The sequence below is a fragment of the Micropterus salmoides genome, unplaced genomic scaffold, assembly GCF_014851395.1.
Source record: "Micropterus salmoides isolate LMB-PRFRI ecotype aquatic unplaced genomic scaffold, ASM1485139v1 Ms_hic_scaffold_1418, whole genome shotgun sequence".
NCBI classification, from domain to species: Eukaryota; Metazoa; Chordata; class Actinopteri; order Centrarchiformes; family Centrarchidae; genus Micropterus; species Micropterus salmoides.
Window position 1 is genome coordinate 1 of NW_024040506.1, and position 16330 is coordinate 16330.

The window sequence follows — 16330 nt, forward strand, 5'->3', positions numbered from 1 at the left end:
CTGGCATTAATAGAAGTCAACTCAGACTCACTACAATGGCTCCACTATTGGGGAGTTAATTGTGTGGCTATCCTTTTGTTATTAAGATAATCTTGTCCAAAGCGGCAGTAATCCAGTCTTAAAATCCATTGTTGGCATTGCCGCAATCTCCTGATTCAGCTATATTGCTTTGGCAATTCACAGGACCCCCATCATTTAGCATCACTCCAGAGAAGCATACAAACAGGAAGCTGGTAGAACCCTGCTCATCCCATGTCAAGGAAATGAGGACCAACTATTAAAGTGACCTGGAGCAAGGTAAATAACCCAGTACAGGTCATTCAATAAGTAAGCAGTTCTGTTTTATTCATTGTACTGCGGTTGTTGTTTTTGTTCTTGTTTTATGTTTCATTGAAATGTACATAGTGGCTTGTAAAACACAAACATGCACTTTTACATATGTCCAAGAAAATAATGCGTACAGAAATGTGCACATGCTGAAACATAACGGTGCAGTCCTAACGTATTTGGACAGTGATACATTTTTTTTGTCTTTGGTTTTCTGTAGCACTGTTCAAATCCAGGAGAGGAAATATGAACAAAATGGGTCTTAATTTCTACTGTATTCATCCATTATGGATGTTCACACAATCTAACACATCTAACAGTTAAGACCTTTGTCTTTTTGTTAATTGTTCAGTTATCTCTTGGTGTATATACCAAAAATATTTTCAAAAAGAAAACGTGTTTTTAATATCAAATCCCTTTCTTTTCTCTTCCTGTAAAATGTGGAAATATTTTGAGTCATCCTGCACTTGGGGCGTATACATAAATGTATCCATTTAAATGTGATTTGGGCGACGAGCTGTAAAAGTGCACTTGACTGTTAGCTTGTGGGTTATATGAGCAGAGAGATATGAGATGTCTGTCAGTTGGCAAAAACTTTGTTTAAATTTCTAAAGGCGATTTCTAATTTATTTATATAAAACTGATCCTCTGCCTCATGATGTCATGGCATGGGTTAGGGAGGTATGGATGGATGCAAACAGTCTGACAGTATGTTGCACTGTACAAGCCTTGTCAGGATCCAGTGAAATCAGAAGGATTTCCCCTTATTATACCTCGCCCACATATTTTATTCAACTTGGAAACTTGTCATTTCACTGTAACTTTAAGGACTAAAGGTGACTTTTTAACCTAATTTATTTTATTTCAAATGTAATCTGCTGGACTACAGAGCCAGAAAAACAAATGACTGAAAAACAAAACACTTTCTGACTGCACAGCATATTAGAGCTGGACAATATGAGCTAAATATAACATGATATAATATAATATTACATATCACGATACATTGTCAGATTTACCTCGATAAAAATAATTGAATTGAAATTTTTTAAATACATGAATTCTTTTTCCTTACTTGGAGCAGTTTTCAGTTACATTATGAGACTGAGTTAAAAAACAGTATATTAAGCTCAAGAAGAGATCCATTATGTTGGTTATTAGATTTTCTTTCCGGCCAGCTGTATATACTTTATATTTAGACAGATGCAGAGAGTTTTGTTCTTTGTCTTTGTGTGTTTCTGGTAGGTCGACTTGGCTCGTCGCACATCTTATTCCATAGAACCCAACGGTTCTCTGCTCCTACAGCCCCTCACTAAGGACCACCAGGGGTGTGGGAGTGCAGCGTTGCTAACCGTGTAGCCTCGGTGAAAGCCAGCACACAAGTCTTTGTCCTGGGTGAGTACGAACAGAAGAATTCCTATCTGAACACAAGTTGGTTTTGCTGTTATGTTAGCTGGCCAAGTGAAAAAAAATTTCTTTTTCAAATTGTTTTCTTTTACCTGTGTAAACCTCTATTATACCCAGCACAGGCCGGATGCCTGTGCCTCCACGCCGCCTTCAAATGATAAATGCAGTGCATCTAGAGATGGCCTCTAAACTTTAGTGGTATCAGATAGTTGAAGTTCTGGCCGATTTCCATCAACTCCTCTCTGTTCCCTACTTTACAGGAACCAGTCCCCATGCGGCTATCTCTCTGTCCGTCTCTCCAGGGGTGAAACAGGCCAACATATCCTGGGAGGCAGGCTTTGATGGAGGATCAGCACAGACATTTTCAGTTTGGTGGGTGTAAAGCCTCCCACTTTCTTCTTGGGCTGTAACCATGGCAGCCATCGACAGCTCTGGTATTACTCTATTGATCTCTGGGATGAGGAATTCATTTATCTGTTATCACTTCTTGGCAGCTACAATGCAAAACGCTGCTCCAGAGCATTGCTTTATAATGCAGCAGCTGTGCTAGCTACAATAGAAGGTTACTGACAAAGGTAGCGTAATACATTTATTTCTTGTGAATCAGCGCTTTTATATTGGCTCAGAAATCACAGATGAATGTCTTGTGTTTGCTTGTACGTGATGCACTAGAAGATACTGGTGGACGGAATAAATGGAGTGTAAAACTGCGGCGAGTTGGACAAAAATTCACCAGAACCATTAGGTTTGGAATGTGCAAAAAAAAAGTCCTTGTATTAAAGTTAGAATGTATGAGCATTATATCTTAGAAAGCAGGTTATTTTAGTTTGATTAAGTAAAAGTTTAAAAAACAGAGAATGCAAGTGATGGTATACATAAAACTTCTCCTAATGCTCATGTTTAATCACATAACTTGGGAGCGCTACATCAGATGAAGATAAGCTATCTTAATCCCTGAGAGGGAACTGGGTCATCACTGCATCAAGGAGCAGCATACAAAGAAATACAAATTACATCAAAAATATAAAAATAGATCTCATCTACACATGCTACACCTCACCTGGCATGTAACAACCATAGATTGTGAAGGATGGTCAAAGTGAACACACGCTCTAAACTCTGTACTGTACAGAACATGCAGAATATAATGTTTTCCCTTTGACATTTCAACTGCAATCTTCATTTTTTCTTATAAAGGCGGAAATGATAGCCGATTTGGTTAGCACTTTTGTGACTTCCAACAGATAATATTAATTAATAATTACCAATTACCAATTGCATACCAATCGTGCAGTTGTGAAAGCTCTGTGGGCCAATATTCACCCATATACTTGTAAAATGAATTACTACAGGAGAGAAACCCACAAATCTCATGTTTTGCTCTTAGAAAGTAAACTAATCTCTGCTGTTGTATTTTGCTTTGTAAGTATGACCTGCTTCATGCTCCACAATAACATACATAATCTAGTCTACACTCGGGTGTCACAATCATGCGCGTCAATTAATATGTGAGTGATCTGCTGCCCTTTCTATTTTCTCATAAAAGAACATGCCACTTCTGTTGAGTCAAAGCCATCATCTTCAAAAACAAAAAAAGGGCCTCATTTTTAGACTGACATTAATAATTTTCAAAAGTTTCTCCAGTTTTGAATAGGTGATTATTTTTTTTTTGCCTCGGGTCAAGTAATCTGCTCTATAAAAATAGACATGTACAGTACAATCTCAGCGCTGGTAGGAACATGAAAATCACCATAATTGGAGTTGCAAGCTCTCTGTGCAATTGCAGAGATACATCCAAGCTGTCTCTGCCACAAAATCTGGAACTGATGATGAGTATGAATGATTAATGAAACCTACTTTTCTGTCATGTTTCATAAAATCAGACGCCCAGAATTCCCCGCCGCTCTTTTGTTCTCACTTCTTTTCTCTCTGTCTCTCTCCCTCTGCAGGGTGAAGAAGATTTCAGTGAATGATAATGAAGGGAAGCAGGAATGGTTCTCTGTGCCCGTGCCCCCTTCCTCTGGCACCAGGTGGCAGGTGACAGGCCTGTCTCCTGTCACCGACTACCAGTTCAGCATCCTGTCTCACAATAAAATGGGCACTGGACCCTTCAGCGAGATCGCCACCGTCCGTACCTTGGGTCAGTACCATTCCGTAGTTCTCTATAAATTTGATGCAACTAATCAGTGTAAATAAAAGTCTCAGCTGCACCTCACTCTGATAGCCTGACATGTTATGACCATAGATTGTGAAGGATACTCAAAGTGCCCACATGCACTAAACTCTTTGTCTGTATTGTACAGAACGAATATATTATGTAAATGTTTTCTTATTGAAATTTCAACTGCAATCTTCATGTTTTCAGAATCAGAAACACTTTATTGTTCCCTGAGAGCAAATTCTGTCACAGTTACACAAAAGGCAAAAGGAATATAAATAAGATAGAAAGTTGGTATATACCAACGTATAGTTGGTATTTCTCATAAAGGCTGAAATAATGACAGATTTTATTAGTACTTTTGTGACTTCCAACAGAAAAGTGCAGGAACTGCAGAAGCTGGTTACATGCTGGATCTCTTATCAAGTGTTATACTTCTCCTCGCTCTTTTTTGTTAGTAATGAACAATGCATAAAACATTTGACCATCAGCTGACCGTCACTTTCACAGGTTGAAATGGCGACCACTGCAGCAGCAGATTATATCTGCACAACTGTTGCTAATTAAAGTGAATTCCCCGAGTAACTCGCCCAAAGGCCGAAATGAAATTTGACTATTGTTGGTTGATTTTGCTAGCTAGAAGATGGTGTCTGCAAAAATAAAAAAACAATGTTTGTTGGTAAAGGAAACACCACTCTACTTTTTTTGCTGTTCAGGCAACCTCATCAGTTTCTTTAGTACTCTATTTATTGCTCCACCTTTTGGTCACATAGCATTCCCAATACAAACCTAAACTTACTTTTTAGGAATGGCAATGTTGGTCTGTCTGTCGGTCAGTCGGTCCACCACTTTGATCCAAACCTGAATCTTTCAATAACTTTGAATGCACCGCCATGACATTTTGTAGACATTCGTGTTCTTGTCAGGATGAACTGACATAACTCTCCGAATTGTACATCTGGCGATATCATGAGGTCTTAATTGTAATTTGTCCAGTACTTGCGAAACAAATGACATTCCCATCCCATTTTTTATTTATTGCTAATTAGCAAAGGCTGGCATGCTAACATGCTAAATTAAGATGAGGATATGGTAACATTATACCTTTATAAAGATCAGCATGTTTGCAATGTGAGACCATGTTGGCATTTACCTAACAGAGCTGCTAGTTTGGCTGTATTACCTGTTATCCAGCAGCGGGATGCATCTTCAAAGGTGTTTAGTGATCTTACAGATACCTACAGTTCTCATGGGATGATCAAAAGTTCACCCGGGGGCGATTTCAACATTCAAATCCAATGTTTCCACACAATGTGCTGCTGCTCTTCTCTTCTTCTTAGCTGGATGTACGGTACATTTAGGTATGTTTATTCATCTGCCCTAGCCTATGGCAGGACAGGACAGTGGACGGCACACTCTGTGGAAATGTTGTGAGTTAAATGTTGATTTTGCCCCTGGAAACATTTTATCCGTCCCAGCAGAGAGTAGACACCCTTGAGACATCTGAGAAAACCTTTGAAGATGCAACCAGCTGCTGGATAAGAGGTAAAAATTAACATTTGGATTAATTTCCCCAAAGGTTGTTTTTGGGAACAGAGCGAGGGGTCTTCTCTGATGAAACAATCTAGTTTATCATTTCAATTTCAGTTTCTCCCAATTCAATTTTTATACATAATCAATCGTTATCTGGATACCAAGCTTATCAACTTAATATTTGTGAACTGGGAACTTCAGTATTTGGTAACTTGTGAATAATGTATGCAAAGGAAGTCAGTTACACCTGTTATTTCAGTGTGGCAGTAGGGATGTGGCAGTATCAAATGTTCATGCTATGAATATCATGGTAGATAGTATAATTACAATATAAATCAAACTTTCTGAAATAATAATATTAGACCTGAAATATAGTAAATAAGCCTCACACTTTGTTTAATGTGGTTTGATCAAACTTAAGATACTGGTCAGTAATTTGTATATCGCAACATAAACCCAAACCCTTCTCTCCTCACAACCTCAAGGTTGAACATCTGTGGCAATAGCAATTTCCTCCCCTGTGATTAAATGTTTCCGCCAGGACGTATCTGGCTGATCAGCTGAAGGTCTTTTTTATTCCTCTGCATCAGATCCTCCACAGAGGAGAAGTAAACTAAAGCCCCCTGCGTCGCTGTCTGCTAATCAGAGTTCAGAGGGTGTTGTTCTGCAGTGGTCCCCTCCTGAAGCTCAGCACCCTCCCATCACGGGCTTTGTTCTCCAATCCCGCACCGAGCAAGGGGAGTGGTTTAATTTGGACGAGGACATCAGTGCCAACACTAGTGAGATAGTCGTTCCGGGTCTGCACAAGGTAACAAGCCACTCACACACTGCTCCCTCGGAGACTAATCAGACTACTCTGCTTGTTGAATGCCTTGGAGATTTTTATCTAGGCTACACCTCCGTGGTTTTACTTGTGTACACTCTCAGTTATACACACATGGCAGCCATCATTTCTGTCGTCTTTCTGCGTGCGCTGCCTTTTCTTCTTTCTGCCTGTTTCATCCTTCTTTTTTTCTCCTGTATAGGCCTACAGAAATTCAAATGAACTTCATTAGCATTGCAGGCACAGTCCCGTGTTGACAAAGTGTGGTTTTATCCTCTGTCCTCCCCGCTGTGTGTGTGTGCGTGCGTGCGTGGGTGCGTGCGTGCGGATGCTCGTCTTAGGACAGTGTGTACGAGCTGCGGCTGCTATCTCGTCGCGGGGAGTTGCTGAGCGAGCCCAGTCCATCAGTCAATGTCTCCACTATGGGTAGGTGTTCGAGAGCAACCTTGCCCCCTTTGCCTTCTCTCCCCACCCCCTGTTTCAACCCATCCTCCTCTCAGTCTCCTTTTCAAACTCTTTTCCTTATTTCTTCCCACGTCCCTCTGTTCCCAGAGTTGGACCAAAATTAGAGCAGTGCCTCGGGGAATGCTGTCCATTAGAAGCCTGAATGATAGAAATAGCTTCACTAATAACTTCTGAAAAGAGTTAGTGACAGAATTTGTACTGGCCTTTTTATTCTTAGTGAATGTAACATGAATGTTTCATTAGATATGGCACAGAGATACCAAACAGAGGGATTTAAAACCCCCGCTGGTATCACTGAAGGACTGTCGCAACAATCAGAGCCATAGATTATATATTGTTAACATAGCTCTGCTGATAATCTCAAATTTTGACATCTGACTGAGCAAATTTTGCAGAAACATCAAGTTTAAGATTTTCTGATAATGATTAGATCCACTTAAAACTGGGACTACCAAAGTTCATGGTATTATTAACAGACTGATGCAAGTGGCGTGAAATATGCATGTATTGGAGGTCAGCCACTATGATCAGATGACTGTACAGCTTCATGAACAAAACTTTCTAACAAACAAAGTTATAAATACATTTTTATCAATTTAAATTTTAGATGTTATAATATAAATTCTATATATATATAAATATTTTTAATTAATGTAAAATGTATACAAAAATTGGAAAATTACCTATGACCATTTATTTTGAAATAGGTATTTTGAAACTATAATATATTTTTTTTTTATTTCTGAAAAATCTTGTAATTGTTTTCAAGTGTGTGCTGCTACCACGGCAAGCAACTGTTATTTATTATGTATTTTTTTAATGGTTGCCTGCTGACTCTACAGTCACACTTAGCTTCCTTTTATTATTTTTCTACTAATATATATCACTCATGAAACAGGGATGGAGATATATCCCGCAACATCCCGACTCCTGGAGTTCGTCCCGGAACCATTACTGGCCGGCGTGCTGGGCGGGGTCGGCTTCATGTGCTTGGCACTGGTCTTGCTGCTGGGGTCTGCCTGTGTCATCAGCCACAAGAGGGACCAGCGCCGCAGAAAGGAGGATGGTAAAATGCCCCTCACCCCAGAGACTCAGCAGACACTCACTTTGATGAACTGCATCATGAATATCATCATTTATTCAATAAAATATTGAAGGCACTTTCAATCCATTATATAAATCATACCCCACTGCATAGATTTGGCGCTCCTCTTGTCCCCCGCTCATCCATTCAGTTGTAAAAGTTATTGATGTCATTTACATTACTTGCTAATTAGGGTAATTTCTCATTAGAGGCTGATAAATGTAAGTGTAATTAACTTTTTGGACAAGCCTGGGTGCCTCGGGCCCTTTAATGGGCTCTTATTAGGGTTGATTATGTTTTTGCTTCTTGGTCAGTGTGGTTGTATCCTAATGAGTCAGATACCATCTTGCCCCTCTCCCTCACTTTCAGAGCCCCATCCTGCCATCTATAAATGCTCCCCATCAATGTAAGTACCCCCTTATCATTTCATTATAATACCTCCCATTGACCTTCCCCTCTGCTTCCATTACAAATATTTTGAAAATGCCAGCACTTCAGTTATTTTCTATTTCATATCTTATTTTTCTTGCTCATCTTCATTTTATTGTTGCCGCTGCTGTTTTGGTCTCTCTCTGTCTACATCTCTACCCGCCCCCTCTTTCACTCTCACTCACTCTCATATTCTTGGTCTCTTTTTTTCTCCCTCTTACACCTCCGGTTTTTCTTACAATTTTCTTCTTTCACCCCTCCCTCCCCACTTTCTTCTTTCTCTCACAGAAAGACTTCAGGCACCAGCAGTCCAGACAGTGTGTTGAAGAAAAGCCTACTTCCAGCCAGCATCCTATATCCCACCACTTCCTCTAATACCACCTCCTCCTCCTCGCAGACAGACTGTTCCTCCTTTAGCACTGACAATCATCATCGGCAGAAGCTCCCATTGTCCAACTACAGCAGAGGCCGCCTTACTAGGACAACTTCTCTGTTTTCTCCTCAAATTGAGTTGATTGCTAGAGGTCCAGATGGGCGCTTTGTTCTTTCGCCGTATGACCATGACACGCTGAGTGTTAACAGCAAGAAAAGCGCAAGGTATGACCAACCTGGTAGAGTCCGAAGGTCTGTTTCACTGCACTCGGAGAGGGATGACAGGAAAGAGCCACCGTTTGTGCTCTCTGTTGATCTCCCACCTTGCAAAACCGCAAACCAGATTAGTGGCATGGCCCAGCGCCTGCCCTATCATGTCCCTTATATCTTTGATCAGAAGGCAAGCTACGATGTCTTTCCTGACCTCAGCAGCATGTGCTCAAACAATAGTTTGGCTACCGTTCTTCATCCCAACAGAGAACGTACTCCCACATTTCCAGTGCTCCCACATATCCGATCCGGCCTAGGTCAGCCATCTACGACCGCCAGCACTCTGGTTCTGCAAATGGAGCACGAGCGGGAGAGAGGAAACCTGAGTCACTGCCTGAAACTGGCTCAGGAGAGGGAGGAGCTAGAGAGGGAGCTCCAGAAGTACACGCTGGAAAGGAGCTCCATGAGAGAAATGAGGAGGGAGCATTCAGACTCAGAGAGAAGAGAGGCTGGTGGTTATGAGCTTTTGTGGGAATATAAGAGCAGTACCTTGCCACACAGATACCCCCAGGGCAGCAAGGAGAGCTTCGGCCTGTCACCAAGCCATTTCTCTTCATCTTCTGTGGATTGGGAACCCCGTCCTCTAATCTCAGCCCGGACCTCATTTCAACCATTTCAATTGGGCAACCATCGTCCCACTCCATCCTTCACCGAACAGACACCACTCCAATCTGAGGAGGCAGGCAGTTTTTCCAAAGACAGATTAGCTCTCCCACATCTACCCTCAAAGCACCAGAGACATGAAAGGGTAGAGGCAGCACCAGAGGGCTATGATAATTTACCACAATACACACTCTTAGAAATGCATACGAATGATTCATGCTCTGAGGCACAGGGACAGAACAATCTTAGTCATGGCAGCCTTTCAACGTTGTCTTTCCATAGCAATAAATATAAAGAAAGATCTAATTTGGCTCTCGATTCAGTGCCAGACTCTTCAAAAGCGGAGGTAGCGTTCCCAAAGCCCACTGATGAAGTTGTGTGTGTTGAGATGAGTGTGGATGAGCCAGAGTTGGAGGTATGTGTAATGCGGCCTACAAAGCCCATGCTGCACCACAGAATCGCCTCTCATGTGCAACAAGGGCACTCGCTGACTCGCAGAGGCCGGTATGAAGACATGAGTATGAGCTTTGATTGCCGCAGCCCTGAATCTCTGGATAATATTATCCGGGTCTCAGCTTCTCCGCAACCACCAAAACTCAGGAGAGCTGTGACCAAAGGCTCCAAATTCTGGGACTCTAAGCAGCGAAGTCAGAGTCTTGACTCGAGGAGACGGAAAGAGAGCAATTTCCTGACTCCTGATGCATGGATAGACTCTCTCAGCCAAGAGAACTGCTCTGATACATCTTCCTGTCGTCCAGACTCTCTGTCCTGGGAATCCCAGAGCTCTCCTAGCAGGAAACTCTCCAAATCTTCTGCAAATTCTCCTTCTGCTATCCAAGCTGCCTCCCGTTCAGCTCCTGCTGTGCACTCTATATCTCCAAGGAGTAGTCCAGAGAGACCCATACCAAATCCTGCTGTGCCTTGCCACTATGGCTTCTTTCCCAATGCTGCCAAATGGTCATTTGCCTACCAGGAGGCCACAAAAGTTGCAGGAGATTCCTTGGAGGTCATGAGGGAAGCTTCTATATACTTACCGCCCAATAACAATGATGAAGAGGGACTAGAAGTGGAAGCAGGAAGCTACGATGGAGTGCCAGAGTCCGGGAACAGCTACAGCAGCTATGCCAGCAGTGGCCGAGGCAGCATGGAGCCCGCTAATAGACGTCTTTCCCTGTGTCACCTTTCCCCAACCCTCACCAGCTCACCTGAGACTGTAGAGGAGAGCCAGGGGAGCACAGAGGACAGGCACAGTCACCAAAAGGAACCAGGCCAAAGGTATTAAGGACATAATGAATGAGGGAAATTATGTTTACACTTTACACTTTTACTAAGTACTACATGTATTTGTATTACTGTTTTGAGCCACGTGGGTGTCATATTCTTTTGGTACATAATGCTATGATTGAAATTCAGTGTGAGCAATCTAATATAAATGAGAAAATATAAATATATATATAAATATGTATGCTGTATGGTAACATGTCATATGTGCATTAAACTAAATTAATCCAAACTGAATTTATATACTAAATGGTGTTTTGTGACCTCTTCAGCAGGAAGGCCTCAGTTGACGAGAATTATGAGTGGGATGCTGTTGATTTCTGCTCGCAGCCTAGAGACCGTGACGGTGAGTATTTTTCTTTTCTTATTAATAATATGCAGTTCACATATTTTGGTACAAACACAGGTGAAAAACGAGACACATTTGTCTGCTTAGAATCATTAATCAATACAGTACAATGCTGAAGCAAAACGAGATGACACGCCGGGTGATTGTTGCAAAGTGAATCTCTATTGATCCTAACAGTATCTTCAGTTCAGTCGACAAATCCTCACCATTCAACCTGTAGAAATGCCACAACATCATAACGCTAACTTTTTTCTAAAGATGGAGAAAATGTCACTGGACAGGGGCTGGGGCTCACATTTGGTATAGTGGGGTCAGGGGTTTTAGCCTATTAGTTACTTGCACTGCCTTCAGTCATGCTTGATTTGGACCCACCATGCCTTCCTCTCAAAAAGAAGTTGAGAAATATGGGAGGAAAAACTTCTAATAGGCTGGTGGAACTAGTAGATCTGCCCATTAGTGTAAAAAATGTCATTCTGTGTGACTCTGATGTTTGAATGGATGCAAAGTGGAGAAGGAGAATATCCAGAGAATCTCCAAATTAGTGATGATCTGATGAGCGTTTTATGGTTCCTGATGATCCCTGCTTGCTTTGTTTTTATATTTTAAATATTGAAATAAATAGCCATTCCTTGTTCAAATGATTTTAGTGGCACCCACCGCTTGCTCACTTTGTGAATGAAGCTTTACACTCTTTGTAGCAGCTGCAAGGTTTTTGTTGGCCTGTTACACAAGAAAGTACAACCCGGGGAGCAGAGACTTTTCTTACACCAGCAGTTATGGTTGAGGAACAAAATATAGAACCTGGTTCCTGAGAAAAGGTGCTGTGGTGGAAACAATTGATATATTTGGAATTTAATGTATATTTGATGATTTGCCTGCTGATATATAGTATACATATTGTGTATTTACTATGAAAAATTATATGATTTAGTTGTACTATAGTGTTCATTACTGAAATGTGTGCTCAAATGAATGTTCAAACAACTGGGCTTGCATACCTTGTCATGATTTATTTATTTTTATACAAGACCTTTAGATTTAATTTCAGTGGCAGTGTGGAGTGCATGTTAGAGAGCAACATATAACAGGCCATTACTGGAACACTTAGCAATTTCTAATCTGATCTAGGTGACATTTGTTACTGTATTTACGGAAAAAATTAAGAGAAAGGTCAGACATGTTTTCACTCTTGGGCTCGTCTGAATTAACTCGCATTTGAACTCAGGAGCCAATACTTAATATCCAACATTTAACCTGTGAGTGTTTCATATCTGTGGAAGTTCAGGGTGAAGGGAATAAAACCAACAGGGTGCAGACATTTAATGAAATAACATCTGCGGCAAAATATCAGGAAACCTTAAAGATAATTTCACAAGTTTCTTTTTACCCACAGACCTGCTTCCTTCATTGAATCTACTGAAGTCTGCTCGGTGCTGTAGCCTTCCCAGCATGCAGTGCTCCACTAAGGCACTGAAAAATTGCACTCAGCTCTCTTTGCTCCCGGGCCATCAAAGCAGCTGCTCTGCTGAGCCAGAACCAGACACCGTGCTGTTCTGACAGCGCCAGCCTTCGGCTCATCTCACCTAGTGTGTCCTTTCACTTATTGACTCACAAGGCGACAAAAAGTGCATGTGGCAGAGAGTGAGCTTTTGACTGAACAATTCAATTCTCTCTTTTTAAAACCAAAAAAAAGGAATGAATTGCTTGTCTCTATGTTGAACTTCACTTGAAAAATAATGCTTTTCAAAAATACAGGTTTCCGCAAACGTAATGGAGACACAAAATCACATTTATCCATATGCAGAGCTTTAAAGGTTTGTTTCGCTTGGTGACCCATCACCATTATGCTCTTGACATTTTCTTTTGAGACAGTCTGCCAATCTGCCGATATCAAAGCGTTCCACTGTGCTGATGGATTCACTGCATTCTCTGTGTGCAGTTAGATATGCATTCATCATCCAGGGATGACTCAGTGGCCACACAAGGGACAAAACGATCTCCGTCATCATCAAGTGACTGGTTTAGGCTATGCTGGGGATGATTAAGTCTTTTGATATCATCAATCATCTTTGAGTTTAACAAAAGAGGTGTTTATGAAATGCCATTAAATAAGGAAGATAAATAGAAAATAAATGGTTATTCTGCTATAGTTTCTGTTTCTAAAAGTGTAATTTTCCAACAGAGATCATTATCTGCTTTCTTGCCCCTAAAATACTGTGGGTCTCTGGAAGCCAAGAATCTGCTCAGTCTGGAGGAAAGCCTTAGCTCACTCTCCAGGCCGTCTTGTTGTTCAGCGAAGCAAGACCTCTAATTATGTTCGGTAATTGAAGAGGGTCAAGTCAACTTGTAGGGTTTGTCTTTGTTTAATTTTTATGGACATGAAGGGAAATTAGCTTTTATTTTTTATTTTGGCTTTAATTGGCCATGGGTCAATTCACTGAAAGATGACTGCATTTTTCTCTCAGCAAAACCTGCATTATACTCACACAGCTGTTAACACTGACACCTTGGGAGCCAACAGTGGTGCTGAAAAGCAGCACCAGTTGAGTGGTTAAACGCCTTGTTTGAGGGCATGTCAACTGCAGGTACTAATCACATTCTCTTAGGGCTGGGCGATAATTCACCGTTACTGTTTATAGACATTCGAATTGCATAGCAATCTATTGTTTTACAAAATACTGTAGTCCATGAAGAGTTACAAGAAAGTTTTATTTGAGTGCTCAGTCACATCAGTATTCATAGTATTTATAACAGCAAAGTCTCAGCCCCAAATTAATTCATTTCAATGGAAACCATATGTTCAGCGGTTTCACTCGAAGTGGGGAAGTAAAATTGTGTGGTGCTTAATGCCATATTCTTTTTACAGTATACAAGAGTTACTGTAATTACAAGTTTCCGATGTGTAGAAAGTGTTGCTGTCAACATCAAGTTGTAATTATGTCTAGAAAGGATTTTTCTGAAAGCTCCAATATATCCAACTTGAAGTTGTGTGTGTGTGTGTTGCCAGCTGTTAAAAAGAAGTCAAGCTGAACTGACTCTAACTTGCTTTATCAGTAGCTATAATTATTTTTCAAGTTGCTCTCATCTCATAATATGAACCTAAATCTGTCGCTAATTTCAAAAATCTTTTTATGTAGGCTTTGGAGCTAAAAGTGTCATGAATAGAGAGCATCCACACACTGGAATAAATTCACTCTTATACACTCACCCTTGTATTTTGAGAGAAAACCTAACCTAAATAGTCAAGGTCAGACTTTTAGAGCAAAAACGAAGGAGGAGGTCGTCGGACAAACAGTGGGGATCAGTGATTGGTCGTTAGGTATGCACATTCACACTTCTGTCTGGCTGATGATTAGTTGACTGAAGGTTCTGTTGCTCTCCTCCGCTCACTGATCAGTCAGTCCACAGAGCCACTGCCACATGAGAGCACATCATCAGTAACAAATATTGGTGACTCTCTTTAAGGAACAACACTAAGGGAGGCCTACCCTTGCTTTATGTAAAAGTAGGCCACATGCACCAATACAACAATGAAAAAATAAGCACAATTTACAGCATGCATTTACAGAATTGCTCTTGTCAGAATATTATACAATTGGATTATACTTATTGCTGCATGTGTAAGCATCATTTCAGTGATGTAGCTGAATCTACAAATAACACATCATAATTTGTTAATTGATTATATTGTGTATCAATAAATGAATCTGCAACACAACTAGTAACTAAAGCTGTCAGATAAATGTAGTACCTTAAAATTGTCACAACTGTTTACTACTATGTAAGTACGTACATTTACTAAGTACTGTACTTAACAATAAATGTAAATGTGTAAATGTACTACCTCCTGCCAATGCCTTCAGCACCACCTGTTTGGCACCTGTCTGGTGTGACTGGGCACTCTCATGTGTAAAGATCTGTTGTAAGGAGTAACAGTGGAACACAGGTCATTACATCCAACATTAATTTGATGTTTTCATATGTGACATATCTGCAATGGACTGGTGACCTGTACAGGGTGTACCCCGCCTTTCGCCCGATGCCAGCTGGGATTGGCTCCAGCCCCCCGCAACCCTGTACACAGGATAAGCGGTTGATGATGGATGGATGGATATGTGACATATATCCTCTATTGCTGTGCATATTGATATTGGAAAACTGGACACACTAAAACCATTTATTTCACCAATCCCTACTTCCCAACATAGATTAAAATTGTTCCTGTTAGTTCCGGGGGATCAAAACCAGCGATTTGCCAGGCACTATCCCGCAACCGCTGCCTCTAAACCTGCTGAGAGAAACATACTTATGCCTCATGCTCTCTTTTCTTCGTGAACAATGGAGGAAAAAAGGAAAATTGGGTTTTGCTTGCTGCTCTAGCTCAAGGCCTTCACATTAGTCAACCAAATAATTAACTCTGAACTCCACAGTGTACCAGAGCATTGTGGGGTATCCATCCTATAATTGAAATTCACTCATAGAGGCAGCATTTACAGCAAATCAATGTTTCACTTCTGAAGAACATTTTCATTTTCTGGTGTACACATATTGTACCTCAATTCCATAAATGATCAAACCCCATGTGCTGCTCTGGGGATTTGTAGTCAGCACTACTTTTTTGCCTACGTTTTTGAAATTGAATCTAAATATTGTGCTTCCAATACATCAAACAAGAATATGTATGTGAAAATATTTTTTCGTATACTAGATATAATTAAAATAAAGAAAGTCTGTTAGTTGGGGGTTTTTTTTACATTCGGGGCTAACAAAAAGATAAAAAATGTTTGTGTTGTGCTCTGGAGGATTCAATCAACTATATTACAGAATAGAACAGCACAAAAGAAACCTGTTCACAAAGAGACTCACAAACAACAATGAGGGCTCATAAACCTGATTGTTAGACTGCTACCTTTTCAGTTATTGTGTGTACTTACGGGGATTAGCTTTAAAGTGAGCAGTCTTTTATTATGCCCATTAAGTAGTGAATGAATTATTTGCAAATGCTAGGAAGTGACTGTTGAAGCTAGAAACCAATCAAGGTCCTATGAAATGAAATGTCATATATAAATTTCACTGTGTAACCAGATGCGCTCCCAGTACTTCTAAACTGGCTATAATTAGTGAGTAACTGAAGCATTTTTCGAAATACAAAGATTGTTAGAGCTCCAGTGACTATTGCTGTCTGTCACAGTGTGTTTTTTAAACTGAAGTAAAGTAGGTTCGTTTGCA

At 40.6% G+C, this 16330-nt stretch overlaps 1 protein-coding gene across 1 annotated transcript; it reads left to right on the plus strand.

Annotated features, from left to right (window-relative positions):
• Window positions 1–1658: 1658 nt before the first annotated feature.
• Window positions 1659–15837, plus strand: LOC119903255. The gene is made up of 10 exons (XM_038719460.1): window positions 1659–1722; window positions 1995–2106; window positions 3684–3874; window positions 6016–6233; window positions 6590–6674; window positions 7612–7779; window positions 8167–8203; window positions 8515–10746; window positions 11025–11098; window positions 12495–15837. Exons 3-10 carry the CDS (start codon window positions 3829–3831, stop codon window positions 12656–12658), a joined length of 3024 nt encoding a protein of 1007 aa, XP_038575388.1. The 5' UTR covers window positions 1659–1722; window positions 1995–2106; window positions 3684–3828; the 3' UTR covers window positions 12659–15837.
• The last annotated feature ends 493 nt before the right edge of the window (window positions 15838–16330 follow it).